General features: G+C 39.4%; 1 protein-coding gene across 1 annotated transcript in view; it reads right to left on the bottom strand.

The window, feature by feature from the left end:
* LOC139737939 (ADP-ribosylation factor 1) overlaps positions 1 to 16,762 on the bottom strand; it is an 84,499-nt gene that overhangs the window by 6,046 nt on the left and 61,691 nt on the right. Inside the window, exon 4 of the mRNA XM_071648603.1 lies at positions 428 to 552. Coding sequence (XP_071504704.1) covers positions 428 to 552 — 125 coding nt within the window. The remainder of the gene's footprint in view (positions 1 to 427; positions 553 to 16,762) is intronic.

The following is a 16,762-nucleotide window of genomic DNA, read 5'->3' as shown; positions in this document are numbered from 1 at the left end:
CAAAATTCTCGTGACCTTTCATCCTTATATCAGATTTTGCATAAAAAAAGGTAATTTACAATAGCACCTCATGTAGCATACTCACAACAGACACTGTAACTGGCAAAATGTTGATGCAATCAATTGGATTTTGGCATGGAAACAACTGAATTAAAATAAAGCACAAATGAATTGAATTAAATTGAAATATTTGACTTTTCTTAAATGACCTCAGGTAAATTTGCCCCTGAATCTACATACAATGCACTGCCCTGTCAAAATCTACTGCTCTAGCTTAGCAGAACAGTACTTTTGATTTTCAATCCAGTTTCACATAAATGAAAACATACTCTGATAGGCCAAAATAAAAAGAGAAGAAGCCCCAAATGCACATTGCTCTAGCACACATGGTGCAGAGGTATACTGACTTAAAAAAAAGCAAGTATACCTGCTTATTGGCAAAGACCAGGAGCTTTGCATCTTTAAGGTCATCTTCGTTCAGCATTCTGGTGAGCTCGTCCCTTGCCTCACCAAGTCGCTCCTTGTCATTACTATCTATCACAAAGATGAGACCTAAGACAGAAACACATGAATAAGATATTCAGATAACATTCTTACAATTTTCCCTCCTGTTCATGATTAATTTTCCATGCCATGCATGTAAATTCCTATAAAAAGGTTACCATATTACACTGATTTTTTTTTTTATAATCACATTGTAGGACAACAAAAGCCAATGCATTCTGATGTTGAAACTGGCAATGAACACTTGCTTATCTTCACACTTAACATGTTACCAGTTTACTGATTTTGTCAAACCATTTCCTTTCACAATCAAATTTGAAAAAGAAAAAGAAACTTGTTAGTATATCATAGTGACTATATCTTCTAAAAAAAGAGAAATCCATCCTGAAAATTTTGTGAATGAAATCAACAAAATTACAGAAACAGGAGAGTAAGTTTGATCAAATTCTGATGAAAACTGATAAGAATTATGATTTTTAGAAGATGCAATCATTCGAAAATACATTGTAATGCTACATGTGAACTCATCCCCAATTTGCTCTGAACTATAAAATGACTTAGTTTTTCCCATCAAGAAACTTTCCAATTGTACATATACACCCTCAATACAATCATTATATTTTCTATATAACCCTCATACAAGCAACATATTTCATCATCAATAACCAAAACTAATAAAAAAGAAAAGAGATTTCATGAGATTCTATGCACAAAGGAAATGGAGGGCGAGTCCACATATTATCACAGAGATATCAATTTGATTTGATTGATTGCAACTTCAAACAAGAAACTGGGGTGGGGGAGGGGTCTCATGGTCACTTGAGTATTGCATATTTACCTTCCACACATTCTTGAAGACTATTACCCACAAGAAACTACACGTAGCAAACTTGGGGAGCTTTGGGAAACCTCCAGGAGAGCATTCTCCATTTATTTTCTATCACACTGGCAATAATATCTGGTAAGTTTGTAGAAAATTTGCACCTGCATTTTCTAAAAGAAGATCAAAATGTGAAATGTGGTCTGTAGTTTTAGTCCTAACCCCAAGGGAGCCATCCCTGAATCTGGCATAAACATACGTGATAATACCACTCACTAATACTGTAAAAGTGGATATTTTCGTGCGACTAAATTTTTTTTTGGTGCTTGGCTGGGTAAGAAGAGTTTTGCGTGTTTTCAATTTTGCAGAATCAAGATATCACGCACAGAGATTCTTTAAACGGGGCTGGGGGTTGGGATGCTACCTACCAAGTTTGGTGACGATCCATCATGGGCTTATCATGAAGAAGCATGTCATTATCTCACCAAAAATGTTGGAAACCTGAAGTTAGGCCTCAACCAAAACTATACCATCCTTATAAAGTTTTACTAGAAACCCTACTCTTAGGCCTAGGCCTGCATAACGTTTACAGTAAGCAATATAGATATCAATACAAGGCCTGTATTGTGGTTTTATCTCATTTTAGATGACATTCATTGGTACAAAATCAAATTAGATTAGTTTCCAGTAACTTTTCTCAGTGAGTTAAGCCTTAATATGATTGAAGCTGTCTTTACTTGTAATGTTTACAGTTTATAGACCTGCATGTAACATTAGGCCTAAATTGCTTCCAACACAGTGAGAATTTGCAAGACATTGAACCTATTAACCGGAGGGCCAAACCCCCAAAACTCGCTTACTTAACGAGTGAGTTCCACACTCTCTACAAACTAAGTAGACCATGCTTATTTTCAAGCTTTTATTGTAACAAACAACATTCCACTGGTCTACCTCAAAAAATTTGTTGCGAAAGCCTCCAAATCCAAGATGGCGTCCAAGATGGCTGCCATATTTACTGAATTTATTATTTGAAAGACAGAATTCGATAGAAACATCAGATTTCAACAAATGTGATGTCATATGAAGAATTAAATTTTTCTACAAGTTGATACCATTTTTGTGGGTTATTAGGATAAATGGATTGAGATTTTAAGGAAAAAACACTCATTTTTTGATATTTTTCTGATAAAAGGAAATACTTGATTCAGCATAAATCAAAGAAAGACTGAAGGATTATCTTGAAACGTTTCAAGAATTTTGTTTGACATATAATTGATATTTGGAGAAAATTAGGGGTCAGTACCATATTTGGTTCAGGAGTTATGATGTCTCAAACTTGAAAACTCACTATGTAAAAATGGCCACTTTAGTTGTGACAAGAGCTTGTTGGTCGTAAAGAGAGTCTGCGCGCGCCAAGACTACTACACGCACCACTGGCACTGACGCTTGTAGCAGTGCCTGTGGTGCATGTAGTAGTCTTGGCAAACGCAGACTTTTTCTTTGACAAACAAGAGTTTGTGCCTGCAAACTAACTTTTCATACCAAGTGGTAGCTCAGGTGACACTGATTGCTATTATATCAAAGTAGATTGTTCTGAAGCAGACGAGATGAAGCAAAAAATATCTTTCAAATAGAGGTAGAAGCTTGAAACAACCTTGCTATAGAAAGTTTAAAACAAAATTTGGATCAATCACTCAAAAAATTCAAGATTGCAGGCCATCAAACCTGACATAGCGTATTGCGTCAAAGTAAATGTATTATTTCGATTTTGATACAGTTTTGTCTGTTTTTTACTGTCTATTTATGTTTTTTATATATTCTGAATATTGTAATGCTATTTCAAACCATCTTAGGTTTTTATGTAGACATTTTTCAGAATGCACCATGAATATTTCTCTAAAAAGTAAAAAAAAAATCAAATTTAACTAGAAATGTCACTATGGCGACTGGTATGCCTCCACCATAATGCATGATTCTCCTAATAGGTCTAGATAGTACATGTGGACAATGTGTGATTACATTTTCACAAAATTGGCAAAATATTAAAGTGACAAGTTTGTCACAAATGCGTTGAATGTTCACCTTCCTTGACCTAGGTTTAATTGGATGAATAGGAGAGCATGTATTTGGGATTTAAGGATTTTAACTTGACTTTGACCCATTCATACGTTTAAGCATTGAGTAATTTTCAAGGTATGGAGAAAAAGTGCAAGTTCTGTATTGAATAGTAAATTGTTACCATTTTCATCTGGCCTTTGACCCTAAAATTCATAAGGTAATCACTGTCAGGCAGAACATGCATAAATATGTAGTACGTTTCAAGATAACTTGAGCCACTTCCGAGATATGGAGGAATAAATTGGTTGAGCACTTTTACTTGATCTTTGACCTTCTGACCTTTGAGGCAAAAACAAAAGAAAAAAAAAACTATCCAGAGAATCTCTATTAGGTTATACATGCATACACCAAGTGTAAAAAAAAGAATCCTGCTGGCATTGCATAAACATTAGGGAAATAGAAAAATTTTGAAGTGTTGCCCTTGACCTTTGACCCCTAACCTTTGACCCCATGAACCTTAAATTCTCTAGACAATCACTGCCAGTCAGTATATGTATAGATACTATGTTCCATGAAGATATCTTGAACAATTTCCATGGTACAGAGAAAAAAGATGAAGTTTTGATATTTTTACTTGACCTTTTGACCTTTGACCTCACGACCCAAACTTTCACCAGAGAATCTTAATTGCGTAATACATGTATACACTAAGTTTCAAAAAAAAATATCTTCATTCATTGCACTCATATGGTGGAAATAGTGAAATTTTATGTATTTGACCTTGACCTTTTGACCTTTGACCTTGAGCATGTGCACCCAAAAGTTGATAGGCACACCTTCACCCCCTAATACACATACATGTAAAGTTTCATTAGGCTACCTAAAAAGGTTTTGATAGTTACCCTGTCCACAAAATTCATTATGGACGGACGGATGGAAGGACAGACGGACGGACAACCCGAAAACATAATGCCTCCGGCACCACTTCGTGGCGGAGGCATAAAAATGTTTATGAAAACCATGTAGAAATTAACATCTTTCCCATATAATCAATATTTGGAGAAAATTAGAAGTCAGTATTGTATTTGGTTCAGGAGTTATAATGTCTCAAACTTGAAATCCCATTTTACATTTGTTTTTTCATGTATTTACAAGCATCTGTTCCCAAAGACGTCACAGAGGGTCAAATCCAAGATCGTACTTACTTTTCGAGTTCCACTCTCTCTATAAGCAAGACCATACATAATATTAAACATACTAAGCAATGTTCCATTAGTACACCTCAGTATATTTGTTGCAAAAATCTCCAAAGTACAGATGCGGTCCAATAGGCCGCCATTTTTTTGAATTTAACATTTCAAATATAAAATTTGATAGAGACGTTGGATTGCAAAAAATTTGATGTCATACGAAGGAGAGTAAAACTTCCTAAAAGTTGATACCACCTTAGCTGTGTATTGTAATAAATGGGGTGGGGGTTGTTTGCTTCTCTCTTTTTTTTTGGGGGGGGGGGAGGGGGAGGAAATCCATATTTTATATAGTTTTGAAAAAAAGGAAGAAATGTAAAAATGCATGATTTAGTATTTATCAAAGAACTGAAGAATTATTTTGAAACCTGCCATTGAGATTGAGATTTACTGAGATTGATACATAATTCATATTTACGGAATTACAGGCAATATCACACACTGTTGACACGTTAACATCTAAAACTTGAAAAAATTATATTTATGCATTATAAATTTTGCATACAATGTGTTTCCATGGTCACATGTAATACTGTAATGGTCTAGTGACTTGCAAGTGCCTGCAAACTAACTTTTCATGCCAAGTGATAGGTGACGCTGGTCGCTATTACTGTTAGCATTTCATAGTAGATTGTTCTGAGGCAGATAAGATTGAACAGAAAGTATTTTCCAAAAAGAGATAGGAGCTTGGAATTTGGCACAAATTTTGCCAATGTGTCATATTTAGCGACAAAAATAGTATCGACACAAATTTCAAGATGGCGGTAATTAATCGAGGTTGTCGTTCAAGGCATTATTTGCCATTACCAATTCAGGTCATCAGGACCATTCAGATCCTTTGTTCGTAGAATAAAAAACACTAAAGGTAAATGATATCAATTTTTTGCAAAATTCACTTTTTATGTTTCGTTTTTATAAAGGTAATAAAAAAACTCACTTTGTTAGCAACTAATGTTCATGTATATCCATTTATATGTATGGTACCATTAATGTATATGATATATGTTTATGTATCTGCATGAGCAATGATATAATGCAGGAACCAATAAAATCAAATCAAAATAAAAAATTAGTGCAAATAAAACAAAAACCCAGCTTTAGTTAATTCCTCGAACTAGTTCTAAACTGTGAGTTAGGGATAGAACAACTAATGTACAAACTTAAATCAGTATAGTTAATGCTATTCAATTGTTAGATATACTAAATAGATCTGATAAGAATAATTTTTTAAATACTAAGCTGTCAACAGTTATCATGGTTATGGTTTCTTGAAAAGAAATGGTGATATCTCCGTATGTTTTAGGCTTTATTATATTTTTTTTTACATGGTAGAATGTTTTGTGATACAACTAACCTGCACATATAAATCGAATGTGATATCTCCCCCAATGGTAAACAATATCTTTAGTGTGTTGCGTCAAAATTGAATCTCAACTTACAATTTGATATATTTTTTTAATCTTCTTACATTGCTGTCTATTATATGTTTCTTTGTATACATCCAAACGATATTGTACTAGTGTAAACCATATTGAGGGTCTTTGTTTGCTTGTTTTTTTTGGTTGGGGGGGGGGGGGGTGGAGCTCACTCCAGTGTTTGGGTAAGGCCCGATCTTTGATAAAAAAAGAAATGCTTCTGTATCAAAGATATGCTTTTTTACTTGTATGTTATTCTGCTGTCGTAGAAACGTGAATGATGATGGTATAAATATTATGTGTAATAATGTCTGATCCGTAGATGTCCTTGAAAGCCCTTCTGATCCGAGACCCCCCCCCCGAAAAATCCGACATGGCGGCAATTTCTCAAATTTGCTCTTAAATGTGTTGTGCGAAATTACTTTTCAGTATATTGTTCGAATAAAACTGTCCAAATTGATTATTCGTGCTGTTATTCACGTTTCTAAATAAGCATGCTGAAAGTTTTTTTTAATGTTTTAGGCTGATTTCATGTGGGTTATAGTGTCACAATTGATCTGAACTTATGCCATCGGTAGATGCTTTCCCATATTAGATATCAGGATCACTCGAGAGTGGAAATGTTCATTTTCATTCATTTTAGAGTGACCTCAGGGATCACTCCAAGAGTGACGAGTGATCCCTAAGGTCTCTCTAACATGAGTGAAAATGAAAATTTTCACTCAAAATTCACTCCAATTTCACTCTAAATTCAGTTTTCTGTTATTCACTCCTTCAAAAATGAAAACTTCCACTCGATTTTTTTCTTTTTCGGAGTAGAATATCATTGGTTTTAAAAATGTCTACATAAAAACCTAAGACGGTTTGAAATGGCACTACAATGTTCAAAATATTTAAAATCATATGAATAGATAGCACAACAGACAAAATTGTATCAAAATCGAAATAATACATTTACCTTGGCGCAATACACTACAGCTTTGATGGCCTGCAATCTTGAATTTTTTGAGTGATTGATCCAAATTTTGTTTTAAACTTTCTATAGCAAGGTTGTTTCAAGCTTCTACCTCTATTTGAAAGATATTTTTTGCTTCATCTCATCTGCTTCAGAACAATCTACTTTGAAATAATAGCAATCAGTGTCACCTGAGCTACCACTTGGTATGAAAAGTTAGTTTGCAGGTACAAACTCTTGTTTGTCAAAGAAAAAGTCTGCATTTGCCAAGACTACTACATGCACCACTGGCACTGCTACAAGCGTCAGTGCCAGTGGTGCGTGTAGTAGTCTTGGCGCACGCAGACTCTCTTTACGACCAACAAGGTCTTGTCACAACTAAAGTGGCCATTTTTACATAGTGAGTTTTCAAGTTTGACATTATAACTCCTGAACCAAATATGGTACTGACCCCTAATTTTCTCCAAATATCAATTATATGTCAAATAAAATTCTTGAAACGTTTCAAGATAATCCTTCAGTCTTTCTCTGATTTATGCTGAATCAAGCATTTTCATGATTTTCCTTTCTTCAGAAAAATATCAAAAAATGAGTGTTTTTTCCTTAAAATCTCAATCCATTTTCACAATAACCCACAAAAATGGTATCAACTTGTAGAAAAATTTAATTCTCTTTCATATGACAACACATTTGTTGAAATCTGATGTTTCTATCGAATTCTATCTTTCAAATAATAAATTCAGTATTTGTATGGCGGCCATCTTGGACGCCATCTTGGATTTGGAGACTTTCGCAACAAATGTTCTGAGGTAGACCAGTGGAATGTTGTTTGTTACAATAAAAACTGGAAAATAAGCATGGTCTACTTAGTTTGTAGAGAGAGTGGAACTCGACCTCTGTTTTTAGCTTTTGGCCCCTTGGTTATATAGTGGGACGCACTTTATAATTGCATATTCGCAAGAACATTGAATCTGCATTTAATGTATAAACTCTAATCTAGACCTTATAAAATGTCTAACTGGTTTCTAGTTAGATCTAGATCAATGGTCTAGCTCTAGGCCCCTACCAACAAATTGTTAGGGTTTGAAATTTTAGTTTTTGCCAGTGCCCATAAATAAAGTTACATAGACTAGATCCTAGTCTCGTTTATATGTGATGTCAAGCATGCAAAAAATTACAAATGCAGGGATATCACAGAATCAGTTGTATTCCAAGGAGATTATTGTCTAGAATCTGCACATTTATTGAATTTTATCAGTTCATTGTAATTATGAACTTTATTAGATAGGCTAAAGCCTAGGCTTCCCTTGTCTAGATGCAATGGGAAATTTGTGCTATAAGTTATATATACACTAGGTCAAAATCTCTTCAGTATGTTTTCAGGCTTGTTCTTAGTAAGGAGTCATGTCATGCTGTGTTCCGTTAAACTAGCAATGGCTTTGTTTTAACCCAGTACAGGTATAGAGTATCTTTCAATTCACATGTCAAGGAAGTGGACACATGCACAGACACCAGGGAACATGTAACTCCAGCCAGGGCACTGTAACCAGTACGTGTTGGGGTCACTGGTGCAGTTAGGGAACAAGGTACATCGATCAGAGAGACAGCCCATGACAGCCCGTTGACAACATCGGCCAGAAAACTAGGGTAGCCAAGAATGAGCTGGGCGGCCAAGAGAAGACATCGATCAGAATGACAGCCCATGATAGCCCATTGACAGCATCAGCCAGAACCCTGGGCTAGTCAAGAATGAGCTGGGTGGCCAAGACAATACATCAATCAGAATGACAGCCTGTGACAGCCCGTTGACAGCATCAGCCAGAACCCTGGGCTAGTCAAGAATGAGCTCGGTGACCAAGAGAATATATCGATCAGAATGACAATTTTAGCCTGTATAGCCCGTTGACAGCATCGGCCAGAAACCTAGGCTAGCCAAGAATGAGCTGAGTCAATGAGAAACCACTGATGCTGCCAGAGAATTTACCCTTTCTACATATTTCTCATAGAAATATGTAGAAAGGGTAGGTATCGAAGTCCACTTGCATTAATATACATCATTTTACAGCTGCTCTTTCAGAATCTGCTGTCAACTAAAAATTTATGTCTGGTGACTTTTTGTTGGCTTTTGTGATGGAGGGTGACATATGTTTTGTTATGATCCCAATATTTGCAACTTACAATGTACCAGTGATTACTGTACATGTATACGTCAAATATTCATCGAGGTTGTTATTTTAGCGAATTTCGCGGGTCAGCTGCCATTCGCGAAATTAAAAACACGCAAAAATATTGACTCTGATCCTGATATGAAAGTGATGTACACGTATACATTTCCCCGTACAATTCAGTACTCCACGATCGCGAATTTAACCACTCACAAAATCGTTGGGAAGTCTCGATTCGCAAAAATTTAGACTCGTGAAGTATATGGCGTATACAGTAATATCTTTCACTATATGCACTTTGGAACAACTTTGTATCAACTGCATGGAGGGGGATGAGGGGTGTAGACCAAATGAGGTCGGACTAGATGCCAATTATCTGAGAAATGGAGTCATTCATGGTTAAAAATTAGTGCAAAAAAACCCCCAAAAGCAAGAAACCCCCCAGAAATTAATATATTACTTTGAACTCAGAAGAGGAGAGAGGAATACTTAATATTGACAGGGAAATAGCAATATTGAACTCCAAATATTACATTTTGTCTTCTTTTTTCGGGGGGGTAGAGGAAGGAACACACAAAACAGAAAAGTTTTATTTTGATAATCATAATTTGACAATATTTGAAAATTCCATTGATTCATTTATAATGGGCTTTGACTGTATTTCCTACGATCTTTGTATACAATGAAAAAAAAAAAAATGTCATTGTGTAATATTGACCAGGACATGAATGGAACTTGCAAAATTGGAGCACATCGTCATTAAAGGAGAAATTCCATCACAAAAACACTCTTTTTCAGAATGAGCCCCACATATTAACATCACCACCAAATTCACACCACAGGTACATCACCTAAAGATGGTGATAATATTTAGATACGTACTCAGTAATGGTGAAGTCCAACAAAGTTAAAGGTCAAAAGTTAAATGACCATTACTTGATTTGATAAGCACTGGATTAGTGCTGTGATGTATGTTTGGGTGACCCGCACCTCATCATAGTTAAATTTTTGTTCATATTTGAATCACATTTCAACACTGAAATTCTATGAAATCCCCTTCACATACAGGAAAAATGCTGAAAATTCCAATGGAATCACACGTTCACTGATCGATATCGAAAATTTGCAGCTATCGTCGCCAAACGTGAACGATGCGGAATAGTTGTGCGCTGAAGGGGCCCCTCAACGCGTCACCAGCGTTCCCATAGACTTAGCACGTAAAAGACGTGTGCGGGTGACCGTGATGTTCCCATAGACATACTTGTAAAAGATGCGTGCGGGGACAGTGGTGATAGCATTCTAACACGTATTCCGATTAAAATTTCAGATTCTCGCGAAAAACTGTTCGGTTTTCACCACAATTTGCTTGGTTGTGGTGGCCCTGCCAAGTTTCAAGCGTACTGAACACAGTCCCGGTCATAAATTTTTATTTAGTGTGCTTAAAACAATTTCAAGCGGGGTGACGGTATTCGGGCCCCTGACGAGGTGCAAGCACCTCACTATACTCTCAATAACTCTCCACAGCTTCTAGTTATGACCACCAAATTCATACCACAGGTACATGACCTCATAGATGCCAGTCAAATTGGAATGTTGGTGAAGGCCAACAAGGTCAAAGGTCAAAAAGTCAATGAACTTGGTGTTTGCCTTATATGTTAAAGTGCAATATTACTACATCTTTGCGACCTATACGTGTTCGTCGGTGCAGGACGTGTGCTTGTAGCGCTCTTGTTAATCTGGTCAACAAACTACTTTCCGGGATTCAGCTGATAACGAAAATACACACCCTTCAAGAGTTTGGAGTTTGGAATCCTCTGGGGGTGTCAATTTTCATTTCGGAAGAACTTTGAGTGAGTTATCATCATTTTTATCATACTTTTGTGTGATTTTTGATCGTTGGACTCTGTAAAGATTCCTTTCAAGCCATAACAACTTGTTGTCATCAAGTCCTGGCAACAGGCGCCTGTGCTCCAGAAACTCACACAACGAGCACACATTCATCCAGCTGCAACGCAGACCTCCATTGTGACGTCACCCGGGTTACTCCACAACGCTGCTTTTTATAATTGATAGTAACAAGCGTATTCCTTAGATACACGCGCAACCAGTGCGCAACCAGTCAACAATCCTCACTGTGACGTCACCATTTACAGTGCAGTCAACGCAGCTTTTACTAAGGAACAGTACTTTGACCTTTGGAGAGGGCAACCCCATATTGCTGGTTTAGGCATATACGCTAGAAACATGCAACAAGTGCGCATCTTCAGCCAACAAACCTCATTGTGACGTCATCCCCTACAGTCATCGCAGCTAACTTTCAGGAACGCACACAAAGCACCCGTAAGCAGCCAGATTTGACGCAATTCATTATTGTGATGTCACAAGAGCTAAAGGACACGTCCAATTTTTTTTTTTCCTCTCCTTTAGAACTTTCAGCTATGAATACACGAATATCGGGTAGCACCGAATAGTGTTTGTGGGTCCGTGTTGTCAACCTCCTTGTCGTGGGCCCGGGGCAACTGATCGATCAGGTGACTGATTTATCAGGCGAATGACAACAATCTGAGACAGCAGCAGCAACAGTAAAGCTCTAAATAAGATGAATCCTTCATGTTCACAGCCTGAAGCTGACACAAGGTTATCAGGGCAAGCATCTTTTGATGTCATACAGGAAGGCGTCTCCGTGCTGCAACTAAACGTAGAAGGCCTAACCAAAGCCAAGATCAATGTTATTGAACAGTTACTTCAGACACATAAAGCAACAGTAGTTCTTCTACAGGAAACTCATGCTAAGGACAGCTCTTATCTCAAGATCCCTGGCTTCACTCTGGCCGCACATACAGTAAGCGAAATTCATGGGATTGCAACTTTTGTCAAGAGTACTCACAGTTGGAGAGCATTGGTTTCATGTCCATCAGACTCACCAGTGGAGTGGACGGCAACGTTAGTTGAAGAGGTTACCATTATAAATATCTACAAGCCACCCTCATTTCGACTCCAGCCAAATACCCTTCCTATCTTCAGTGCTGCATCTATGCTGGAGATTTCAACAGTCACAGTACTTCATGGGGCTACTCATCCACTAATCCAGATGGTTTTGCACTAGAAGATTGGTCCTCAACAGCTGGTGTCCAATTACTGTTTGACCCAAAACAGCCAGACTGCTTCCACTCTTGCAGATGGAATACAACGTCAAACCCTGACTTAGCCTTTGTCAACTTTCAAGGCCCATCACCTCACCGGATCATCTTAGACCCCTTTCCCAAGTCACAACACAGGCCATCACTGCTCATACCGGTAAACCCAGTCCGACCAGTCACAACCAAGCCTATTAAGCGTTGGAATTTCCGCAAGGCCGACTGGAAAAAATTCTCGACTTTGGTAGATGAAGCCGTATGCAATCTCCCTCCACCAACTCCCCGTGGCATCGACCAAGCCTACTCAGACTTCTGCAATATACTTATCAAGGCAGCAACGAATTCCATCCCGCGCGGTTTTCGCCGACACTACATCCCCACCTGGGACGAAGAATGTGATGCTATCTACAACCAGTTCTTGCGATCTGAACCTGGAGACATGGCTTCCACCAAAGCCTCAGAACTGATTGATTGTCTAGACGGGAAGCGTCGTAAACGTTGGGAAGAAACCGTGCAAGGGATAGACTTCACTCACTCTAGCAGAGTTGCTTGGAAGACTCTCAAACGCCTCACTGGAAACAGTACCAAACCTAGAACATGTCCCGTTTCAGCCAACTCCATCGCGGAACAACTTGTTAGCAATGGGCGATTCAAGGACTGTGACAAGGCCCACACTCGATCTGTGAAACAGGAGACTACCAACCTATGGCAGGCCCCGGGAGTGGATGGATGGTTGTCGGCCCCCTTCTCTCAGGAGGAGTTAGCTAATGCTTTAGCCCTACTTAGGAGTGGAAAGGCCCAAGGTCCGGACAACATCCTACCGGAATTCCTTATTCATTGCGGGGTCAAATGTCAGAAGTGGTTAACAGATTTCTATTCTTGCTGTTTCACCAACCAAGTCATCCCTAAGATATGGGGAAAAGCCACTGTAATTGCTCTCCCAAAACCAAACAAACCAATTGATGACCCCAAGAGCTACAGACCAATCTCCCTTCTCTGTGTCCCTTACAAGCTTCTGGAACGTCTCCTTCTGGCGAGGATAGAACCTGTGGTTGACCCACAATTACCAGACGAACAAGCGCGCTTCCGCCATGGTCGGAGTACAGTCCACCAAATTGTCAAGCTGACCAATGACATCGAAGAGAGCTTTGAGAAGAATCACAAAGCCGGCGCCATCTTTGTCGACCTCACTGCAGCCTATGACACTGTGTGGCAACAGGGTCTGACTCTGAAATTATTAAAGACAATCCCTGATCACCACATGGTGAGGTTCCTCTGCAACATTCTAGCCAACAGGAGGTTCGTTCTGAAGACTAGTGATGGACAGTCCAGCAGACCACGCCAACTGCGGAATGGAGTTCCTCAAGGCTCTGTACTATCCCCCTTGCTCTTCAACATATACATCAGTGACATCCCCTTCACAACCTCACGACAGTATGGCTGTTACTGCCGATTTAACAGGAATAGCGCCACCTTGTGGTCGAATCTAAAAACGCATCACAGTATCTCACTAGTATAATAGGCAGTACATAGAAAGAGAAGAGAGGACTTGGCTGACAGAAACAGGTGAGGGATGCTGTGATTGTGACCCGGGGGAGGCGCACAATCTTTCAACCTGCTTCTTCTGCTTTTCCCACTTTGTACCGCTTTTCCAGCTTTTCACCTTTTCTGCTCGGTAATCATGTAAGGATGTAGAACAGACAGGCAGTGAAGAATTCATCGTGTTGACCTTCATTGATGCTCGACCGTGTCTCAAGTGTCCAAGTGTAGAAAATAGTGAGTCAGACGTGAAACGATGCATTAAAGAACACAGTGGACAATACCACAGCACAGTTACTTGATTGTGATTCGTTGCAAGTTTGTGAGTACCGTACCGTGCCAGAGCAACGCAAGTGTGTACAGAGCATCAGTGTGTGTGATGATCGGATGATGAAGTGTGAATGGTAGTGGAAATCGGGAGACGGATCGGCGGAAGAGTGGCGTGATAAGAAAGAGCCAACCCAAGATTACACAAGGTGCCCGGGTATCATACATTACAGCATATAAGAGTCAGTAGCAATAACCAGCAGCTACATTTCAGTTGAAAGATTGCCTCGTTTGGAGAATGAGACTGTGTAGTGACAGAACTGATTGGGTGGAAACAGTGAGTCTCAACATGAACTGGAACAGAGGCGACTTCAGTGGATACAGTGAAGTAATTAAACCAGTCCTACCAAGTACAAGTATGGCTAGTTAGACATCTAGATTTAGTCTTGGAATATGAATGATGAAAGGAAAGAAAGTCTAACTCTTTCAATGTAAGGCCAGGACTAGTCTAGTACCTGCAATCGGTACTATTAGAAACGTTAAAGTGACAGTGTCTTGGAACAGATCTGCAATGAAGGCCAGGACTAAGTATTAAAGTGAAGGAGTCTTGGAACGGATCTGCAAGAAAGGCCAGGACTAAGTACTCTAACGTTAGTCTCTACGAAGGAGTCTTGGAACAGATCTGCTACTGCTAGTACTTAAGGCCAGGACTAGATCTAAGTACTTAAAGTACAATGAGTCTTGGAACAGATCCGCAAGTATACAGGCCAGGATTAAATGCTCAAATAAAGTGAAGGAGTCTTGGAACAGATCCGAGTATTAAAACACAAGGCCAGGACTTTACTGAGTATAGTCGTGGAACAGATTTGCAAGTAGGGCCAGGACTAGAAACCACTAAGTACTAAAGCGAAGGAGTCTTGGAACAGATCTAAGTAAAAACAAGGCCAGGACTCTACTGAGGATAGTCGTGGAACAGATGATCTTCAACAAAGGCCAGGACTAAGTACTAAAGTTAAGAACTCTTGGAACAGATCTGCAGGTAAAAGGCCAAGACTATATTGGCGAATAGATGTCGACACAAGGCCACATTGACTAGCACCTAGTCTATGGTGGAAGAGTCTTGGACCGGAAGACTAGAATAAAGGAGAAAAGGTCTGGAAATGGGTCTAATGTTAGTGAGAGTACTGTTATAAATACCCAAGTCAGAAGTGGATATTGACTGGAATTGGCTGGATCGTAGTCTTACTCTCACAACTTCAAGCCAGCTTGGACTAGATTTACATTTGGACTGTCTACATTGTAGTTCTCAGTGTTGGAGGACCAATTGTTTGTAGAGCCTTGGAATAAGAAAGGATCTAGAACTCTACAGCTTACGAGTAGTCACAAGCAAGGATAGGACTAATACAGTACACAAATTGCTTTGGTACCAGTAGGACTACAGCTGGAAGCCAGCTTGGACTAGATTTACAGTCAACAGTCTAGTATTGAAAGGAGTTGGAGGACCAAAGCAGCATAGTCTTGGATGATATTTCAAGCAAGGCCAGGACTACAGAAATCTTGAAGGACATTGCTTGCAAATATTACTATGTAAATGCAAGGCCAGGATTAAACAAGTTTTGGATAAGACTTGTGGAAGCAGTACCAGGACTAAGAGGGAAACAGGCTGGAAGACGGCGCAGCAAATTTCGAGGTTTAGTTCACGTTTGCTTATTTGGGAGTACAGTGACTTTGGACAGCCATTTGTAAAGATGGATGAGCAGACGTCGGATGACTATCCAATGTATCATCAAGACCCATTCATGCCTCAACCATCGAGTCCACTCAGGACACCAGAGAGCTTAGATACCGGTACCGGTACAGGCTTTTCAAGAATGCAGCCGCTTAATATGCATGCAAATGGAAACGCACGTGAGGAAATGTCAGCACCAGCTAGTGCTGCAGGAATGGAAAATGCAGCAATGTTGTCATTTCTACAGCAACAGAATCAGCTGATGAGGATGCTCGTTGAGCAAAACATGAAGGCCTCTCTGCCACAAAAGCAGGTGAAACCATTCACAGGAGACCCACTACATTACCACTCCTTCGTGCGAGCATTCGAACATACCATCGAAGCTAAGACTTACAGTGACTCTGATCGGCTGTATTATTTGGACCAATACACATTGGGAGAAGCCAATGCCATCGTGAAAAGCTGCATGTATGGTCAAGACCAGACTGTGGCCTACAGAAAGGCGAAGGATTTGCTACGAAGGAAATTTGGCAATAGGCAGCTCATCGTAGAGACAATGATGATGAAAGCAGTGCAATGGCCTGACATCAAACCAGAAGATGGAGAAGAACTCCATCGCTTCTCGATTTTCGTAACCGAGCTGCACAATCTTGCAAGGGACCTCAACATGGAGTCAGAGGTCAACCACTCTCACAACATAAGGCTGATCATTGGAAAGCTCCCATACAAGCTGAGGGATAAATGGAGAAATCGAGCGGATGACATCCAAGAGGAGAAGCAAGGCAACATAACCTTCGATGATGTGGTGTCATTCATTGCCAAGCAAGCAAGGATTGCAACGAATCCGGTGTATGGGAATCTGAAGTACCAGGCTAAACCACCAGCAAAATTTGTAGGCACAGGCAAAGTGTCTGCAAGTGCAGGCA

The sequence above is a fragment of the Diadema antillarum genome, unplaced genomic scaffold (genome assembly GCF_040938485.1).
Source record: "Diadema antillarum isolate AM-2024a unplaced genomic scaffold, OU_Dant_1.0 seq00000716_RagTag, whole genome shotgun sequence".
Lineage (NCBI taxonomy): Eukaryota > Metazoa > Echinodermata > Echinoidea > Diadematoida > Diadematidae > Diadema > Diadema antillarum.
The sequence above is the reverse complement of the archived record's forward strand: the minus strand, read 5'-3'. Positions and strand labels throughout refer to the sequence as shown.